At 37.8% G+C, this 21,673-nt stretch overlaps 1 protein-coding gene across 4 annotated transcripts in view; it reads left to right on the top strand.

The window, feature by feature from the left end:
* Nucleotides 1–21,673, top strand: part of PIK3C3 (phosphatidylinositol 3-kinase catalytic subunit type 3) — an 88,426-nt gene that overhangs the window by 23,965 nt on the left and 42,788 nt on the right. For all 4 annotated transcript variants that reach the window (XM_033011122.2, XM_033011121.2, XM_033011124.2 and 1 more), the window contains 11 exons: nucleotides 137–229; nucleotides 778–963; nucleotides 2,264–2,418; nucleotides 4,537–4,624; nucleotides 5,827–5,894; nucleotides 8,988–9,093; nucleotides 9,926–10,042; nucleotides 11,429–11,560; nucleotides 13,884–14,012; nucleotides 14,338–14,407; nucleotides 15,056–15,120. In XM_033011122.2, the coding sequence (XP_032867013.1) occupies nucleotides 137–229; nucleotides 778–963; nucleotides 2,264–2,418; nucleotides 4,537–4,624; nucleotides 5,827–5,894; nucleotides 8,988–9,093; nucleotides 9,926–10,042; nucleotides 11,429–11,560; nucleotides 13,884–14,012; nucleotides 14,338–14,407; nucleotides 15,056–15,120 (1,209 nt within the window). The remainder of the gene's footprint in view (nucleotides 1–136; nucleotides 230–777; nucleotides 964–2,263; nucleotides 2,419–4,536; nucleotides 4,625–5,826; nucleotides 5,895–8,987; nucleotides 9,094–9,925; nucleotides 10,043–11,428; nucleotides 11,561–13,883; nucleotides 14,013–14,337; nucleotides 14,408–15,055; nucleotides 15,121–21,673) is intronic.

Below are 21,673 nucleotides of genomic sequence, written 5' to 3'. Positions count from 1 at the left end.
GTGTTGTTGGAAAGCTTTTTTTTCTGTAGCTATTTTTGTGTTGTCAGTATTGTGCTTTGTCACAGTGTAATCTCTTAACTTGTTCGTTATGCCTGTTCATGTTTTTAAACTCACTTTCTGACTATGTTTCTAACAGATCATAGTGAGTTACCCACCAACAAAGCAGCTAACATATGAGGAACAGGATCTAGTTTGGAAATTCAGATATTACCTTACTAATCAGGAGAAGGTAAGTTGAAGCTAGTCAAGTTTATTTTAACTTTTTTTACAATGTGTTACTGATTTAAAAAGTAATGACTGTAATTTTCCTTAAATCATATGAACTGGCTGTTAATACAGCAGTTATTTTACAGATACAGTCAGCTTAAAACACCAGAGTTGCCAATTTTGTCTTCAGCAAAGAAAAATTATTAGAGGAGCTTCTTCATGCCTTTTAGACAAGGTTTAGCATTACCAGAATAAATAGCAGCATACCAGAAGCCCAAAATAAAGTAAATAAATAATCCCCTAGCAGTGAGTATTTTTTATGCAGTGGTAATTGTGGTAGAGCAGTAACCATTGACTCTACATTTTGCTTAGAAGGTAACTGAGATGCAGTTTTTTGGGACATACTAAAAAAATCTGATATTGTATTGTCACTTTGTAAGGTTCCCCAGGTCTTTCGTTATGTAAGTACAGTCTGAATCTAGTTCTACCGTAACAAGAAACATTCATTTCTGAAGTCATTTGTTTAGCCTGGCTTTTCACTGATTAATTGTCCAATCTCTCTCTAAATAGGCCTTGACAAAATTCTTAAAATGTGTCAACTGGGATCTACCACAAGAGGCAAAGCAAGCACTGGAGCTACTGGGCAAGTGGAAGCCCATGGATGTGGAGGACTCTCTAGAACTTCTGTCATCTCATTTTAGCAACCCAACAGTTCGGCGCTATGCTGTTGCCAGGCTTCAGCAAGCTGATGATGAGGTATTTATGGGTTTGTGTGTACATGTGAAAGTCAGCTAGTCTCAGGTTTTTTAGTCTCACTGAGTACTTTAAATGTTTCCTAGTTTTTAAGTCATTTAAGTGAGTAATAGTGGTGGCAAACTTAAAAAAAAAGAAAAAGTAATTCACTGTGATGCTATTTACTATAAGCTCTTTATGAAACAAAGTCTTAACATCATTAAGTGGCACTCCTTGATAACTGACAATTGTCTTGGTGTGAACAGCCAGTGATAGCTGGTTTTGTTAAACAAGATGGAACAGCTATATGTTCTCCGCAGGAACCAGTGATAAATTTTGAATGTTAACCTGCATAGAAGTGCTCTGAACTTAAAAAGATTTCCAACAAATCCACCTGGTAAATTGAAGCAGTATACTGTCATACTCTCTTGATAAAGAGAGTAGAAAAGCATCTGTGGAAATAAGGTGTTTCTAATTGTATACTGATTAGAATATGATGAGCTGTGATTTGTGAGTAGAGCCCACTTAATCGATGCTAATCTGTTAAAATTTAATTATTTATGTATTTTATTTTCTTTTGACAGTAAAAAAAAATACTTTGAATATATTACCATAACTCTTGAATCCTTGGCAATCAATAGAGTTTAAAATAGGGAGCATAAATATATGAAATTTTTGCAAGTCTACCTCAATAGCCAAGGTCACACTGCTTTGACTTTAAAAATGTACATTTTACAAAATGTTTGAAGGCAACTAAACAGAGCAAGTTGAATAGTAGAGGTAACAAACTTATTATAAACAGCAAGTGATTAAAATTCTATTCCTCAATCTAAAATAGGCAAGGTATGTGGTTTTTTTGGATCCCTACCTATGTAAGGGAACAACGACAACAAAAAAAAAGAGTACATAGGAGAGAATCTGAATTCTTGGTAACATGATCCAGGTTTTATGCTTGAATTTTTTTCTTGGGAGCCCCAAACTGAAAGGTTTATTTTGTGATTGCTGGAAGCAACTATAGCAGCTTAACTAAAGAGAACTTTAAAGTAGTTATTGCATATAAATATTTACTGATTTAGAACTTACTACTTTCAAGTAGCAAAAAATTAATAGTGTGATGATTCACTATCTTTTGGGAGTCAAACTCTATCCTACACCAGTTTTTCTATTGTATATTGCTTGCTAGGGAGACCCCAATTTCCATTTCTTTATAGGTCACTAAATCATGACTAAGTTTTTCTATAAATTAGAATTTTGAAAGCACATGGAGTCCTAGTCAGCTTTGACTGACACTCTCAATTCACTTTCATTTTTTTTCCTCCATAAGGATTTGCTGATGTACCTGCTACAGTTAGTTCAGGCATTGAAATATGAAAACTTTGATGACATAAAAAACGGACTGGAACCTAGCAAGAGGGACAGCCAAGGTTCAATGTCAGAAAGCATGACAACATCTGGAACTAACGGTGCAGAAATAGACAGGTAAGAAGCTTATATTTCTGGTAGAAAAGCAGAAACACGTGTCATGGTTTGAGCCTAGAGAGCAGCTGAGCCCCAAGCAGCTGTTCGCTCACCCCTTCCCCTTCAGGAATGGGAAGGAGAAAAGGAAGTAAAAGGCTCAGGAATTGAGATAAAGACAGGGAGGGGTGACTCACCTATTAGAGTCACGGGCAAATGACAGACTCAGCAGACAGGTAGGGGAAGAAAAAGAACATCACTTTAGTTGAAACACTAACAAAAAACAACACTTAACAGACAATGTGGGACAGTGAGAAGCACCAACCACATCCAAACCCACCTCCCCCCACCCCTCCCTTCTCCCGGGCTCAGCTCTGCTCCCCATCTCCCTCCTTCCTCCCCCAGCGGCACAGGGGCAGGGGATGGGGGTCACAGTCAGCTCCTGCTCCTTCCTTCTCGGGAGCTGGGGGGAACACCGCACATCCCTCCCCTGCTCCACGGGGCTCCTCTCTCACTGCAGACAGTCCTCCACGAACCTTCTCTGTTGTGAGTCCTCCCCATGGGCTGCAGCCGTTCCCGAGCTGCTCTGGCGTGGGTCCCCCCGCGTGTTGCAGTCCTGCCAGTGCTAAACTACAACAGTGGGGGCTGCTTCTCCCCTCAGGGTCCTGGCCTCCTTTAAGCGGTCTCTGGTTGGTCTCTACTCCAGCACAGACCTCCATGTGTGGCAGAGGGGGTGATGCTGCCATCTCATCACAGGACACAGGGGTCTGTGCTCTGACGCACCTCCCCACCTTCCTTCTTCCTTCCACTGACCTGGATGTTAGCATATGTGTTCTTTTCATAACTCCTCCTCACAAGACCCAACCCCTTCTCAGGTTCCCCTTCTCAAATATGTTATCGCAGAGGCACAACCATTGTTGCTAATTGTCCCAACCTGCTTTTAGGGACCATTGCAGATTTAACACCCTATTTTATAACCTGAAGTGGTAATGTAAAAAAGAAAAAAAAAAAAATTTAAAAAAATAATCCTTAAAATTTCATGTAATGTATTTGCTGACTACAGATAGTTTACAGAGCAAACATTCTTAATCTTGAAGTTGTGGCCTTTGGCCTTACTACACAAAAGGAAGACAACTTCTAAAGAGCAGTAAAAACACTGGCATTGCTTCTTTCTGTCTTTGCAAAAGTTATGATGTCTTCATTGAAGTTATATGAGGCTTCACTTCCCATTTTCATCAAAAAATATGGAACTAAAAGTCCAATCAGTCTGAAATGGTAAGAAATTTCTCCCAAAGAAGGTGCCGGGAGAGTCCTGTGAATGTAAAGGATCTGAGGGAGCACACTTTTTAATCTTGCAGGAGTCCAAATGAAAAGCTGAAATATCTAATTAACATAGTATTAAGCAAGGTGCAAACAAACTTGGTTAACTGAAGTGTCCTGTGAATATTTAATAGAAATTTCCAGGATTTTTAGCCTTAAGCCTCAGTGTCTAATCACTTGTATCACTAGGGTATACTTTTTATATCACAAGTATACTGCTTTTCATTGATCCTGCTGCTAAGCTGTAGAGTGGGTGTCCTGGGATGTATGGTGTATTTTGAGGCTGCAAGGACACTTAGACATTAGTAGAGCTGTTTGATTACTTCCTTTCAGGTAGATTTACTGTCTGATAATTTTGCCTTGCAAGCATTGGGTTTGTCTACTCTGTTATGTGTAATTGCATTCCAGAGACAAGTGCTTGCAGGTGTTGTGTATTGGCAATTTTATCTTAAGAACATTTTAAAAAAAAAGCTTATCCTGAAAATGCAGATTTGCTAAATTTTCATCTGTGTCTGCTTATTTTTTATGGAAGATGAAACAAAATGCTAAGTTTGATGTAAGTGAATGTCCTTCATAGGCATAAACTGTGTAGCTATCCAGGCACAGATTTTTGCCATTTTCAGGAACTGCAGCTGTCAGAGTTGCTGTTCATGCAGTTTGTTCTGAAACAGAGTTGAGATGCTATCTCCAAAGATACTTCTCCTTCAGTTTTCTGAATTTATTATTGTGTGGAAGTGAAATGCATTGCTATTTACATGCATGCCCCCTGACTCCCAAGTAAGCACTTAGAATCATGCTAATTACATACTTTACTTTTTGTAGTTCCCAGATCATGAGTCCTATTCCACCTGTTTCCTCACCACCTCTGACTTCTAAGACAAAGGAACTTGCAGACAGTGAAAACCTTGATGTAAGTCAAATGCTTTAGCTTGTGTTTTTGATATTTTTTTAGTGATCCAGTACTGTTTTTAGGGAAGGTGTGTGTCTGTGAATATTTGAATCTTTCTACTGTATCTTGCTGAATACTTAAAGTGCTCAAAGAATATACCTGTAAAGTAAATGCAATGGAAATAGCAATAGCTTAACTGATTTTTATGTTTTACAGCCCATCTATTTACATACATGGTCACACTATCCAAAATCAGGCAACTGAGGACTGAATTCTTCATAAAATTTAAGCACTCTCCTTTAAAGGAGAAAATTACTGCAAAAGCTATTACATGCTGATTAAATACTGATAATTGCATGTGTTCAAGGTATTTTAAAGCAGGTTTTTAAACAAAAAACTGTTATCCTTGTTTTAATCTCTTCAATCTGTTCTTCCTGTAGCCATATTCTTTGGTGTGTCATCCTTTTCTGAACCTAAGTGAGACACTGTGTTGATTTACATCTGTCAAGGATTATACTCAGTTTCTACCAGAAGTAGAAGAGTAATAAGAATGGGATTGGAGGGAGGGAAAGATAGAAGGTAAAGACAGTTCAAGGGAATCTGATTTTAATCTGATGAGCAGTTAATTGGTCTTTGAACTAAAGATCCATTCTCTATTGCAAATCTTCCTTTTTGAGTCTCATTACTGCTTAGAAAATAAGTGTCAAATTGAGCATATCAGTAAAGATACACAGATTTCTTGTTGGAATATTAAATGTTGAAAAAGCAGCTAAATACTGTGTACCCTCTACAGATTTTTTTTATGTTAAGACGTAGAACATCTTGAAGAGTTTCAGATATTCTGGATACAAAACAGGGTAGTAAATTTCTTTCAGGGTTGAGTCTTACAGCAAGGGATAATTATGTAGGAAGAAAGTGTAACATATTGTAAATAGAAACTTCACATTAAAGGTTTATTGTTGGAGAACATCATGAACTTTTGACATGTTGGTAAATATATTACTGTAGTAGCAGACCTTTTTTTACTTGTGTTGTTGCTGGATTTGGAGTAATAGTAAAACTAGTGTGATGTAAATATTAGGTTGGGTTGGATTCAGATTTTACAAGGGAATGTATCTCTCAAAACTCTCTACAATTATTAGGGGTTTTCCCTTAACTTCCTGTCTCTCTCAAGTGCTTTGACTTTTTGTAGCTTAATTTTGCTTTTCTTAAATCCCTTCCAGCAAGACCTTTGCACATTCTTGATATCACGAGCATGCAAAAATTCCACATTGGCAAACTACTTGTACTGGTATGTTAGAATCTATTTATTCATATTTTATCAATGTCTAATTGAAATCCAAGCCATAATGCCTGGAAGGATGCACAGCAAAAGATGATCTGTCTTAAGAACTTGAGAATCTCAGCTTCTCTCAGGTTGAAGTAGTAGATTAAAAACAATATACATTTGAACAGAATAATTAATAAAAGGAGAGGGCTGTTTTTTAAAACGCACAAATATACTTTACTTGTAGACCAAGGAAAGTGATTTGTAGGTCATTAAGTACAGTGTTTTGTGTTGGGTTTTTTTTTAAAAAAAAAAAAGTCTAACTGTGTTTTGTAAGTTGTCATTCAAATTGTTTATGGTAGTGGGGAGGAGATAAAGTTCATCTGCTCTGTTTTTCTGTTTGGTTTGTGTTTATAGTTTTTGACAGTGTTGGCTAGAATATTAAAGTTTTGCACTTCAGTATTAATCAAGAATATACTTTCTGAAGGTTCATAAATCTAATTTTTTTGTGCTAATCTATTTTTTTTAGATTCCATTTGTGGTTATATTATGAGCACAGACAATGTCATTGCAGATGTGTGCTTTATTATGGGGGAACTTTAGTTTTCTATAGTTCATCTGGATAGTGGACAATTAAGATTACTTAGCTAAGGTTCTAGTCTCACTTCAGTAGTTTAAGAATTGAATTAGATGCCTAAACTAGCCATCTGCATGCCTTCTGAGTAATCATTTGCAGAAAAGAATTATCTCATTTGAAAAAACTGAGGTGAATAGGGCTGTACTCTGAAAGTCTGTGTATATGTGTATTTGTTAATGTACATATATATATGCATATGCACAGCACATCCAGCTATTTACTTGTATATACACATCTCTGCTAAAACAGAGACCTTTTGCATGGCTAAACTTAAGTCAAATGATTCTCATTTGTATCCTTTGTAGATGCTTCTAATAATTAAAAATACTAATAATATATACGATCATATGTTAATGTGCTATGAATATTAACCACAGATAAGTCATGAGTTGGGAACAGAAGGTGATATGTGAGACAAACCTACCAAACTGTTCTTACAAAATTCTTAAAAGAATACTAACCTATCCTGAGTGTGATGCCATTTGTAAATGTCTTTTTAAGTTTTATTATTTCATTGCCTTTTCAGTAGCTTGAATTTAAGATATTTAAGTGCATGACTTATCTACAGTTCCTTAGTGTACATACTTCAGTTGCAGTGGGCAAAGGTATTGTTTGACTTCAGGAAAAAGTGCTATTAAATTTAAATGATTAAAATAATTGCAGGCTGAATTGATGTAGGTAGAAGGCAAATACTTGACATAATCAAATATTCTTCATTAAGATAAGTGTTAGTAGGTTAGCTTATTTCTATCACATTGATAGAAACTGTGCACTTACAGTTCAGCAATATCTCTGACATTCAGTCTACAGAAAGTTCAAACATCCAGAACTCTGAAGTTTTTGTCTTATTACTTAAAATAAAAAACACCCTCCACACCCCCTGAAAAAAAATAAAAAACAAAAACCAGAAAACAGGCAAACAAACAAAAAACCCAACAAAACACCCACCAAACAAAAAAACCCAGTCAATTTATTCTTTGTTTTCTTCCCAGACATCTCAATTTCTCAGTGACAAAATACAAATGTTGCAGCCGCTGTTTGAGCTGAAGTAGCCATAAATCCTCCTGGCTGCTGATCAATTGCTTGTTTCAACTATTCAGACATAGCATGCACCTAAAATAATCAATGGAAAAAGTACAATAACCCTTGAAAATCAAACCTCCTGCTCAGTCACTTGTCATTGTAAAGCTATCCCATCCTTATGGTTTAACAGTGGCTCCAGAAGTCAGTGCTACTGCATTTTTCTGTCTCTTCTTTGGGCGTATGAGACACTTATCCAAGTATGAAGCATTACTCTTACTCCTTGTTTCAAGATAGCTTTGAGAAACTGTCTAGCGCTTTTTAACAAATGAACATGAAAATGGCATGTTTCAGTTAATTACTTCCTGTTTTCCTCGTGGTGCGCAGACTTTGTAAATATGGGGTTATTTTTATACACATATTACTGCAGTCTTATTTTGTCATTTTAGTGAGGTAATGGAGTTGAACAGTATATTGGCAAAGGCCTAGAAGTAATCTTTAGTTATAGATTCCATTGAGATAATACTCATGGAATACGCTACGTATGCTGTATTTTAATGTATATAATATTTTATCTATTTATAAATAAGAGTAGTCAAATCTGATCAACTGCAAATGACAGACCTCTGATCTTGACCGATAACCATTCAGTTGCAAAGAGATCTGCACAAGTGCATAAAGAAGGGGTACCTCTAGCTGTGAGTGTGAACTCCCAAGTGTGAATTTTGAATGTGTAGAGACACTTTTAAATCCAAATGCAGTATTTGAAAATCAACTGACTTGCTACTTTGTTTTTTTTTTAAATTGTGGGGTTATATGTTTTCACTGGATTGATAGCTGCTTTTTGCTTGTCAGTGCTGCAAGTAGAAATAAGCACAAAAGCAGTCCAAGCAACTGCTTAATGTATCAAATTTTCAGTGTAACTGTCCCAAATTGTAATGTTTAAATCTCATACCTAAGTAATAATTTTAGAAATGAAAACTTACTTTAGAAGGTAGACTCTGGAGAGCTGCTTCAGGACCAAAACCATCTCTTCCACCGTTGCCAGTGGTAAAATAGGGACCAAGTAGAGTGAGGTCCTTCTTGTTTTTGCAAGTATACTTGAATAGCAAGTTTGCAGCAACTACCTTATGTAGAGCGTAGTAGCACAGTGGAATGCCTACTCCTCCCACATGTACTGCTTGGTTGGAGTGTTTGTATGGTTTGGATTTCTGACTTGTCCTGGTTAAGTGATGCCACTTCACTGCAATTGAAAGACTGCAGAAACTTTGATAGGCTCTCCTGACCTAAGCGCGAATTTGTGACTGCAATTTTGATGAGCTTACGTGTTGGTTGAGATAGAGATCTTATTCAAAGATCAACTTTATTTTTAGTTCTAGGCCTATAATACAGGTCTACTGTATTTCACTCATCGTGTAACATGAGAATACAGCATAACTTGAGTCGTTTTTATGCTGCAGGTATGTAATAGTAGAGTGTGAAGACCAAGACACTCAGCAGAGGGACCCAAAGACTCACGAAATGTACTTAAATGTGATGAGAAGATTTAGTCAAGCTTTGCTGAAGGTAATTCCTCTGTGCAAGGAAACACATAGTAGTTTGGGATAGTCGTTGTTGAAAAATGCACAGAAAATTACAGGTTTTTTATGTCATATATTGAAATTTTAAAAAGCTTCCACTTTTACTTGAATTTTGAGTTTGTGGTAAACCAAAGAAACTACTGAAAAAAGAACAAGTATTGAAAACTCTTTCCTCTGTTTTACTGTTTGTTCCTGTTAGTAACATGCTGGGCCTAAAATCCTCTGCCTTGTGTAATGAGTCTATTTCATTTAGTATTTCTTTATCGGAAGCACTTGTCCTTGCAGTGCAAATTGAGACAAGAGGCTCATCTTTTGAATTCAGTGTTGTTCTGTGAATCAGCAGCAGAGGGTGCTGGAGCAGAGGGGAAAAAAAGCAAAAACAAAGCCCAAACTTTTGTGAATTGCAAGCTATAATTTATAGCAGATGTGCAGTCTTTCCTGATTCTTGTGTTATCTCACACTTCATATTAATTCAGATTTTAGGGACATTACTCAAATCTGATTTACGCTTCATATGAATATTCCATATGCTTATCCTTACTAACTTATTTTGGCTGTGTGAATAGGTTTGTCATGCATGACTGTTCACCACTGAAATTGCTGAAGCAAATTGAAGTGCACTGGTAGGTCAAATAATTGATTGCCAGCTACAGTGATTCTGATTGTGTTTCACAGAAAATACCTTTTGAATTGACAAGAAATTGATCGTTATTCACTTACCTCTTAAAAGCCCAAAGGTCTAAGAATAAAGGAATAATTTCCAGGTAAAGTTATTACAGAACAAAGAACTAATTTTGTTTTCTTTTTAATTCACTTAGGGTGATAAGTCTGTCAGAGTTATGCGTTCGCTGTTGGCTGCTCAGCAGACATTTGTAGATCGACTGGTTCATGTAATGAAAGCAGTGCAGCGTGAAAGTGGGAACCGTAAGAAAAAGGTAACTAAAGGATTGTAAAACTTAGCTCTGGCTAGAATTTGATAATAGGAATATTAGCTTTTCACTAAAAATTCTTAGCACTGAGATTTATAACAGATGTCCATGTGTATTGTAATAATTTTAATTAACTTTAAACAAACTTTGGAGAGATTTAGGTGGGTCAGAATTCCACAGTGTTCTGGAATTTTGTAGATGAAAACCAGAAGAAGCCCTCGAGAAAAATCTTGGTATATTTTGGCAAAAGAAAGATATGAGAATAATTGAATAGTTGATGATGTAGCAGTGAACAAGTTGTGGGAGATGTGCAACGGTAACAGGCTATTGTGATGTGAGAATTATGGCAGGAGAGATATTAAAATTTGATTAGCAGCAAGATTTCATTTGTTTCAAGAGCAACTAAACTTTTCTTTTATGAGGTATATGTTTAGCAGAACTTTGCCTTCTGTTCTGTCTTGATGAAGAAGATTTCTATCACAGGTTCATTTTAGGAAGCTTTGTCCTCTGTTAAAATATTTTAAGTGATCTTGACAGACAGATGTGGGGAGGAAGCGGGAATGCCAAAGGAATTTCTGTTCATGTAGTTTCTTTTCCTTTGACACACATCAATATTTTTAAAAATGCATTTTTACATGTAATGATTTTTGTCACCTTCTTTCTTTAAATCTGTGGGATATATTTGTGCACGAAAATGAAACACTTAAGTGATGCATCATATGTTTCATGTGAATATTACATGTATTGGTAATAAAAGTGTAATCACTAAAATAGAAGAAGGGTTTTTCAGTTCATAACAATGTATTTTCTGCTTGTTCAATACATTGGTATCATTCTGTCATACATTCTTTTATAATTGCCAGGATATTTGTGTAAAACTGAAGAACGCATGGCTTTGATTTTTGGATTAAAATCTAGCTAGCAGCAATTAACCACTAGACATTCATATCTATGTGAACTGTTGGCGATTTTGTTTTATTGGTGGTAGGGGATCTCCTTGAATTCAGAGATTTAAAGGATCAGAGCTAAATAATTGTTTCTAAAATAGGACTAACATTTGATACTGGTATGGAAAACAAATCATCCTGCTACTTGTGCAGGCAATTTAGAAATAAATTTTTGTAAGACTGTTATATCTGGCACTTATAAAATAGCTTGACTATACTCAGACTAGATGGAATATCTACTTTCTTACTCACATTACTGCAGATAGAGAAATTTTATTTCACTGAATTTTAAGAGGAAATCTTGATTCTTTGGAAGAGTAAATAATAAATTGAATATTTATTAATAATACATCCTTTGTTAAATGACTTTTGTTCATATATACTTCATAATTGGTTTATGTTGTTTTGGGTTTTTTTAAACAAATTTTTATTCTTACTCTTTTAGAATGAGAGGCTTCAGGCACTATTAGCAGATAATGAAAAGATGAATTTAGCAGATATGGAACTTATTCCACTTCCCCTGGAACCTCAGGTGAAAATTAAGGGGATAATCCCTGAAAAAGCCACACTCTTCAAGGTAAATGACATCTTCTGAGTAGTTGAAATACAAACAAATCTTATGAGCAATAAGCTTAGAAACATCAGTTGAAAGATTTAAAGGGGCTGACATGGTTGAGGCAAAATGTAACGGTAATGTGCTGTTAAAGCGGTTATACAATTCTGTTTTCTTTGTGAAACTTTTTTCAAGTTAATGTGCAAACTTTAAAGACACTTTTATAAGTCTGATACAGTTTATAAAGTTTATGAAGCCTCTAAGCTCAAGTCAGAATTTCTTTGAACTTTAGTTAGATTGTGTTCAACAGGAATACCACTTAGATCAAAATCATACAAATCAAGTCAGCTGTGCTGCATTTCGGCTACATGTATGTATCTATCCCATTGCAAAATAAAAATGTTAAATTGGTAGAGACTGAAAAGCAATAAGGTTGTCAATTTCATGCAGCTTCAGTGAGTTGACAGGTAGATTCTGTATCCCTGTGAATGGTTGTCCTGGTTTGGGCTGGGATAGAGCTAATTTTTCTCCTTAGTAGCTGGAAGAGTGGTAGGAGGTCCTTAAAACATTCCATAGCAGTTGTTTGTGATCACATAGCCATCCCTTAATCTAGTTTATAAGCAGTCAATATACTGTTGAAAAGGCTGGGGTTATTTTGCTTCCTATACTACTTGGAATGTAGGTTATTGCCTGGAATGTAAGTTACTACCTGTGTCTAATGATGTAGGACCTCTTTATAAATGTACTTTCAACTCATATAGGTGACTGTGATGTAGTTTAAGATGACAAAAACGTGCTTTACAAGTCAGGCCTATATCCGGGATTCATTCCCTGCAAGTTAAAACGTGTACAAGCTGCTGTGACAACCAGTGTTAATCCATCATTTCTACTAGGTCATAAATTTATTATGTCCAGTAGCTTCAAACTTCAACAGGCTGCTTGTTGACTGTAATATAATTTGTGTTTAATTAAAGCACGAGGTGAACATTTTTGTATAGTTTTCTATCATACTGTCTCTTGGTTTCCCATATTTGATTTGCTTCTTCATGTACCATTTAGTCTCATTGAAGAGTATGCTTCTGCAATTTCATGCTCTTGCACCTCAGGTTGTAGGCAACATTGCAAAGATCTTGTCATGAAAACAAGATTTTGCAAACTTGATCCAACTTTTAGTGTCAATGTGACTTCAGGGTTGGGGGAAGAGTGTTGATGAAAAGACTGCTGGAACAGCAACTAAATATTTTCTGTCAATAAAGAACAGCTTAACCTGGTCAGGACAAACTCAAGTCCGGTAGCCTTCTACATGGTCTTCTGTAGCCATGTAAAAATTTAGGAACAAAAATATGAGATGTAACTTGTTTCAAAATCAGAGATGATTTAAGAGGGAACAATGACTAATTTTAGGTGCTCTTGGACATCACATGGCAGCTTTGGTAGGACAATTTAAATATTTTTTCCTTTATTTATGGATTGTAATAATTCTGAAGCATTCATTGAATGAAAATCTAATGTGACTGATGAATTATTAAACTCTATCCCTGGCTGGATTTTTTTTGTTTTGGTTTTGAGGGAAGTGACTTGGTCAGTCTCAACAGATGAAGTCATTCATGTAGGTAATTGATCCCCTTCAAACCATTTTATGCAGAGAAATTGCAAACAATTAAATTGGCTTTCTCAAACAACAATGTAAAAAGACATTTTTGCTTTTACTAAATAGATTAAGGAAGCAATTAAACGTTTAATATGTCTAGCCTCTAGCATTTCTTTGATGTTTATCCTATAATTGTGTCTCTTTTTGATCTGGTCAGTTTAAATTTGTTTTGTTGTGACCTTTTGCGTAGTATTTCTATGTTGATTGGAGTTACATGTATACAGAGGAAACTTGAATACTTGTGTCCTCTCCTCCTTTGCTGCTGAGGGAAGGTGAGGGGGGGAATGTATCCTTCACACTCCTCACTAAAAAAAGGAAAGTCTTAAGGTATCTTTTTTTAAAAACATGCCTACATCACACTTTTGGTAACTGGAAACGGTATGTTCTAACTGTTTAGTCCTAGACAGTGAGTAACTGCTTTTTAGAAGCCCTAAAATTGCTTCTTTTTTACCAAACTTGAGGAACATGGAAAGAGTGCTGATGCTCACTGCCACACTGTTGATATTCAAATGGATCCATTCTAAATCTTTATGTAACTGAAGTTGATACTTGAGTCCTATGGCCTGTTACATGTTTAATTCACTTCTGATCTACAGTGCAGTAAACAAAGATTTATATTTTATAACTGTATTGTAGGAACATGTTAATATGAACATAGCTGTGAACCAACTTAATTGAATAAGTTTCCTTTTCCAGAGTGCGTTAATGCCTGCACAGTTATTCTTCAAGACAGAAGATGGAGGCAAATATCCTGTAATTTTTAAGCATGGTGATGATTTACGTCAAGATCAACTTATTCTTCAGATTATTTCACTTATGGATAAGGTGAGAATTACCAATCGACATCCTTATCCTTCTGTGTTCTTGATTTTCTTTGTCTAAAGCAAGACTGTTAAAAACTGTTGATGCAGCTGATGTTGCTAATACACTCCAGGGTTCTCAGATCTTAGGTGGCTTTTTTTCTTTATAGATGTGCAACGATCCTGGGTAGAATTTAAAAATAAATAAATAAATAAATTGGGAAACAGGCTTTCACTCATTACTAATTTCAGTGAAGAACAGTGAAGATGTCCAATAGACATTTATTTTAGAAATAGAAGCTGCCTTTCTGTTTCATTAATCTTTGCTTTTGTGTGTTGTTTTTTTCCAGCTGTTAAGAAAAGAGAATCTGGATTTGAAGCTGACACCTTATAAAGTGCTGGCAACTAGTACAAAACATGGTATGGATACTTTTATTTCCTAAAGATACAGTATTGGGAGGAATCTCTTCCCTCTGCTCATACACTGTGTTGTGACACACTATTTTCACGAGAGAGGTTTTGCTTAGTACAGCATTCTAAAAAGGAGGTCAAAAGTGTAAGAAAGTGTTGCAATACAAGTCATGGAAGTAAACAACCTCAGTGACCACAGGATTCCATAGGTGACTCAAATATCTCTATAAAAGAATCCTGGATTTTGGAGTATGTGACAATCAGTAGTCTTATCTTTGCTGCTAGCTGGCTGTGTAATCTTGGACAAATAACTTTTAACACTCCTATTTATAAATCTTTGTATGAAATGGGGGAAAAAAGACAAAACAAAATCAAACTTGGCTATGCTTTTAGATACATTCCGGATAAATATTTAGAAAGCCGTTGATCTTTTCATGAAATCTTGGAAGAGTCCTTTTTGCAATGTAATTTGGTGTTAATGGCAAGTTGTTTTAAAACTACTGAAGGCAGAAAATTAGGACAAAACACTATTTTGCTGATGAGAAACAGTTGAATGAAAGTGTGTATTAGTGTTGTCCTTTAATAAACATGTGTTACAGTGTAACTTGAAAGTTCTATGCATTGGACATTTTCTTTTTTGGTTGTTTTCTGCCACAGGCTTCATGCAGTTTATTCAGTCAGTACCAGTTGCAGAAGTTCTTGCTACTGAGGAAAGTATACAGGTATGTGATGGAGGATGAAGTCAGCTTCTGATCATACAGTATAAATTGTAGGCTTAGACCTCATACAGAAGTCTTTATTCTCTCAACTAATTTTTTATCTGTTGTTAGAAGACAAATTAAAGCTTGAAACAAAAGGTTATTTACATCAGATGTTTTGCTTCAAAAAAATATATCACCATGTGAGTATTACATGCTAAAAGTAATACCGTTGAAATAGTTAAGGTGTAATTGAGGTGTGATATTGAAATCCTGGCTTTGCTGTGATGGTGAATGGAAGATGCATGACACTTTTCTGTGCTGTTTTGTTTTAAAGTATTTCTGTTGTTCATTCAGTAGTTTTGGCTTGATACCTTCTCAGAGTACGTTTTAATGATTGTTTTGGTGGAACAGCTATATGATTTGTTCATATAGTTTCAGAACTCTGCTTCCCTGCCATAGTGAATGCATAGATACTGTGGGATATTTTTTTTTTTTTTTCCTTCAGCAGACTTTCTGTAACTGTCATGGAATTAAGTAGGGACACATAAGTGAATAGTGGTACACAAAATTCATGCTAGTTTCAAGTACAGCATACAGGCTAGGTTGCAGAGCTCAGCTGCTTGAGATAAATATACTTAGATAAAAACATACCAAATTGTCATATGAGATATTGCCGCGATTGAGAGACGGAGACCCAGCTCGATGCAAGTCAGGATCTACTTTATTGAACACAACAACCGCTTTTATATTCCAAACAGACAGAGAGAGACACGTGTTTTAAGCTGATTGGCACAATGGTTAATCACCTAATACATATTACAAAAGTTGAGCTCATGATTGGCTAACGTCTAAGGTCAGCTTGACTTTTTCTGCAGTTAATTTTCTGCTAGCTCACAGCATTCTTCTTCTTAACGACTTCTACTCCTGTTTCTATAGCACGTGCTTATCTCTAGTTACAAACCAGCCCTCCTGGAAGAAATCGTCCTTAGCCCCAGGGGTGTAACAGTTTGCTTACAGAGTATGCAAATTACGAGACGCCAAGTTGAGCACGTCCTTGCTGCTAGAAGGAGAGACCAGGCTGCCCCCGACATCTCCCCCTTCTTGTTGCACAATAAGGACCCTTTTCACTGAACTGGCTATCAGGTTCTGCACACACTGCAAAAAACAGGGTAAACAAAGTAACAAAACAATAAAAACGACTAAAGCATACACAATCATTTTTACAAGGCTTCTCAACCATCCTGATAGGTCCCAACCTCCAAACAGTTTATCCAGCCAATCCCAACTATCGTCTTGGTGAAGTTTGGAAACCCCCTCTTTGAGTTGCTGTATAAGAGACCAGACAGTGCCTGACTTGTAGCGTTAGTTTGTTTTGCAAGCCAGCAGCCTAGTTTGTCTAGAGTTGCTAAAGCTCTGCCAGCAGCAGCTCCGGGCAGGAACAATGAGGCTGCAAAACGCTGACTGAAAGACCAAAAATCCACTTTTTCGCACAAGTATAACATTCACACAAAACCCAAGGGTCACAATTTTCACATGAACCACAGGTAATTTCTGCAATGGACAGTTCTCGATACTTATTCATGTAATTCCTTCTTCAGTTGTGATGTTTCCGGGAAGTTCTTCTGTCTGCTGTCCAAAATTCTGATTGGAGCACTCCGGTCCGACTCCAGTTGGTTGTGGCAGGGGTTCACGAAAAGGTCGTACGCTCTTCGCGGGAATCCATCTAGGCCCTTTCTCTGTAGAAACACAAGCATAGCCTCTACCCCATGTAATAAGGGGATAAGGTCCCATGACTGTACCTGTTTCTGGATCTCGGATCAGCACGGGCGGCTTGATTTGCAGTTCGAGCGAAGCATTCGTATTAAAATGACGGACTATGGGAGGATTACTGTCTATCAAAGAACAATTCAGAAAATTAAAAACATATAAAGCTTTCTGAAGACGTTCCTCGGGGGTAACGGTCCCTATTCCCCCTTTTTGTTGTTGCAATAAGCGTTTCAGAGACTGATGAGAGCGTTCAATTAAGGATTGGCCCGTGGGGGAATGAGGGATACCCGTAATGTGGTTGATCCCCCAAGAACTCAAAAACTTTTTTAATTGCAGTTGAAATATATGCAGGGCCATTGTCAGTTTTAATTTGAGAAGGTATGCCTAAAGTGGCAAAAGCACGCAGCAGATGTCGTTGAACATCGCGCGCCTTTTCGCCAGTATGACAAGAGGCAAATAATGCCCCAGAAAAGGTATCAATAGAGGAGTGAATATATTTTAAGTGACCAAACTCCGAAAAATGAGTGACGTCGGTTTGCCAAAGTTGCAAACTTTGCAATCCTCTAGGATTAACTCCTCCTGCTATTGTAGGAAATGAGTGCCTTTGACAATCGGGACACACAGCAACTATACTGGTTGCCTGCTGAGTAGTAAGGCCAAATTGTCGCTTAAGCCCACCAGCATTTTGGTGAAAGAAAGCGTGGCTAAGTTTTGCTTGTGCTATGCGGTCTGGCAGTACCTGTACCGGTAATGTAAGCAGGTCAGCTTGCCGGTTCCCTTCCGCTATAAAGCCAGGTAAGGAAGTGTGAGATCTGACATGCATAATGAAATAGGAATGAATGCGAGAATCTAAAAGAAAAATAAGCTCCTGTAACAAAGCAAATAATGCAAAATGTGAGACATTTCGTAACACAGACGCCTCAGCTCGTTCAACAATCCCTGCAACATAAGCTGAATCAGTGATGATATTAAGCGGTGTAGACCATTTTCTAAAGGCTCGGACGACGGCAGTCAGTTCCACGATTTGGGGGGAACCCGGCACTGTCTTTATATCCGATTCCCATTGTTTGCGCTGGTCGTCCCACCAGAGGATAACAGATTTATGGGACTTCCCAGATCCATCTGTAAAAACAGTAAGAGCTTGCAAAGGCTGGTCACTCCTCTTTGGTCTAGGTACAAGCTGGAAATTAACATTAAACAATTTATGAGAAGGTGGGTGAGAAGTGAGTTGGCCTGTATAACCAGCTATCGCTATACTGAAGGCTTCCGATTGTTGGTGAAGCCACTGCAAATAATCACTGACCATAGGCAAATAAATACAAGTGAAGTCCATTCCAGACAACATTAACAAGCGCCGCCTGGCACGGACAATCAAGGATGCAAACATTTCATGCTGTGTTGAGATGGTTTTCGTGGGTTGATTCGGTAAATATAACCATTCAATGATAAGCAACGGGTCAGACTCCTGCAAGTCCCATTGAAATATCAAGGCATGAGGCTGTCGAGCAGGATTCAAAATGATTAAAAGGAAAGGTAACTCAGGGGCATCTCGATGTGCCTGTCTTAAGGTAATAGCTGTAGCAACTTTTTGTAAGGAATCAACAGCTGCAGGGTTGAGAGCGCGAGGGGAACATAAGTCTGTGCTCCCCTTAAGCAGGTCGAATAAAGGACTTAAATCTGCATTGGAAATTCCTAGCAAAGGTCGGACCCAATTAATTGTTCCCAACAACTTCTGCACATCATGCAAAGTCCTCACATCTGCTTGAATTAGTAAAGGCTGTGGGACTATAGTTTGAGCCCGTATGCGCCAGCCTAGATATTTCCATGGTGGTATTTTCTGAACCTTTTCTGGCGCAACACAAAGACCTGCTGAATTAACAGCAGTTATGACAAGGGCTACAGCTTCCTCCATGACTTCGTGATGTTGTGCTGCCACTAGAATATCATCCATATAATGGTACAATAAAACGCAGGGCATCTTTGTTCTAACAGGGCTAAGGACCTTGGCTACATACCATTGGCATATTGTGGGACTGTTTTTCATTCCTTGTGGTAGCACAACCCACTGATATCTCTGCAATGGAGCTTGCATGTTGACGCTTGGAACTGAAAAAGCAAATTTAGGAGAATCTTCTGGATGCAAGGGGATATTAAAAAAGCAGTCCTTGAGGTCAATGACTGTCAGAGACCAGTCCCGGGGGATCATTGTGGGAGAAGGGAGCCCTGGTTGCAGGGCTCCCATGTCTTCCATAGCGTCATTAATTTTTCTGAGGTCATGGAGCAAGCGCCACTTGCCAGTTTGTTTTTTAATCACAAAAACAGGTGAATTCCAGGGGCTTACAGAGGGCACAACATGTCTTTTGGATAACTGTTCATCAACTAATTCTTCCAGGGCGCGAAGCTTTTCTAGCGGCAGGGGCCATTGATCCACCCAGACAGGGGTATTAGTTTTCCAGGTTAATTTCAGGGTGTCGTGCACCTCAATGGCCCCTCCTAAAAATGCGTTTGGAGTCCCCTCCCCCATTGCGACTCCCATAGCGAATACTGTGTGGGGGTTAACAGCAACTGTGCGAGAGATTTGAGATCATGCGGAGTCATGACATAAGTATCTAAGACAGAAGATAACAAACTCGCGAAATATGGGGAAGAGAGGCCATGCTCGGTAACAGTACGGCGCAACTCCTTCACCACAGGGAAGGATAATGCCTCCCATTGAGCCCCCCTCCCCTGATAGATAACAGGAGCGACTATTTTTTTCGCAAGTTGCAAGTCCCCCTCTTTCAGAGCTTGTCGTTTAATATTTGCCCATACGTCCTGGGGATCGGGAGGGTAGAGATCTGGCTCCTCCTCTGGGTCCACTGGTCCTGGATCAAAAGGATCATCCTCTGGGGGGTACTTGGCGGCGCCCACCTCAAGAGGCTCCGAGGTCTTCTTATCGACCGGGAGACCTTTCCTGTCTTTAGTGTCTTTATTCTTAACGGTCTCCTGAGCCTTCAGAGTTTCAAAGATAGTCCTCCACCACGGGAGCATGCGCTGTGCTTCAGCATTCCCTGTTGTAGCCGCGTCCCACAGCTTAATCCGCACGTCATCCCAAAGCTCAGTCGTTAATATACTGGAAGCAGTTACAGTGGGGATTTTCACTTGTACCCACTTGAGCATAACCTTAAGATCTTGCCCAGAGAGATTCTTTTCATATTTTTCAAGAAGGGCTTTCATAAGTTCGTACACGTCCCTCTCTGGGGAAGACACCTGACTTCCCATGTCTCCCACAGCTCACCTCACAACTCCGGAGGGATTCTTAATGCTGGCTCCTGCTTCCTTTCAGCAGCTCATTCAAAGTTCTGTGGGACTCGCAGCATGCCACGCAGATAGGTGGTTCTTAATCCCGAATCACGTCGGGGTCACCAATTTGCCGCGATTGAGAGACGGAGACCCAGCTCGATGCAAGTTAGGATCTACTTTATTGAACACAACAACCGATTTTATATTCCAAACAGACAAAGAGAGACACGTGTTTTAAGCTGATTGGCACAATGGTTAATCACCTAATACATATTACAAAAATTGAGCTCATGATTGGCTAACGTCTAAGGTCAGCTTGACTTTTTCTGCAGTTAATTTTCTGCTAGCTCACAGCATTCTTCTCCTTAACGACTTCTACTCCTGTTTCTATAGCACGTGCTTATCTCTAGTTACGAAACCAGCCCTCCTGGAAGAAATCGTCCTTAGCCCCAGGGGTGTAACAGTTTGCTTACAGAGTATGCAAATTACGAGACGCCAAGTTGAGCACGTCCTTGCTGCTAGAAGGAGAGACCAGGCTGCCCCCGACAAGATATGACTAAGCTGATAAGTTTTTTTAATGAAAATGCAGCAGGTTTATATTAGACTGTATTTGTCACAGTATCCTTTTTTTCCCTTTTTTGTAGTTGATACTGAAGTTTACATTTGTTCATAGCTCACTAACTGGGAGCCAAAGCATATAGCTCTCAGCTACTATAAACTACATATATTAAAAATACAGAGATTAATAAATTATTATAATTTGTCATTATCATTTGCTTAACAAATAAGATAATCAGATGTTTATAATTCTATAAAAAAAGCTTATCATTCGTCAGACAATGACCAGCATCAAGTTGCCTAAGTTTTTTGAGCTTTCCATTCCGTAAAGATTGTGATAAACTACATCTACACATTCAATAATCATACAGTTTGTAAAGTGTTTTCTTGGTAATCCTTTGTAATCTTGGAAACGTAGTATTCATATTCTATTCCATTATATGGTTTTATAAAATAATATACTTAGAAATACTTGTGAAATTGTCATTTTGCAATTACTTATAACATCATATTCCAATCTGAAGTAGGTACCCCACTGTTTTAGTTGCTTTGCAGACCTAAGAAGCACATAATCTCATTAGGCAAGGTGCCAAAAGAATGTTACCTAAGATTACTTCACAGGTTAATGGAAGAATGCATTGCAAGGCCCAGATGTCCTGTGCCAAAGCATGTTAAAATAGCTGGGCATTGTAGGCCAAGGAGATATAAACTAGATGAACATTTTTAGGTGTTATGACAGTTCAGTTTATTCACTTTGGGGATCACAGCTGTTTTAATAAAGATGGGTACTGTATGTAACTATTAAAGAATGTTCACTTCTTAAAAAATGTAAAGCAAGCAATCTAATACTGACTAGTAATACAGATCTGCAGGAAAGAAAAGATGTTTTGAATTTGGAGCGTTACTTACCTTCTATCAACAATTTTGAAATTGCAGTTCATGTTTTGGAGGTATTTCTGTCCCACAG

The sequence above is a fragment of the Tyto alba genome, unplaced genomic scaffold (genome assembly GCF_018691265.1).
Source record: "Tyto alba isolate M040663 unplaced genomic scaffold, T.alba_DEE_v4.0 Super-Scaffold_42, whole genome shotgun sequence".
Lineage (NCBI taxonomy): Eukaryota > Metazoa > Chordata > Aves > Strigiformes > Tytonidae > Tyto > Tyto alba.
Note: the sequence above shows the minus strand (reverse complement) of the source record. Positions and strands in the feature narration are given on the sequence as shown.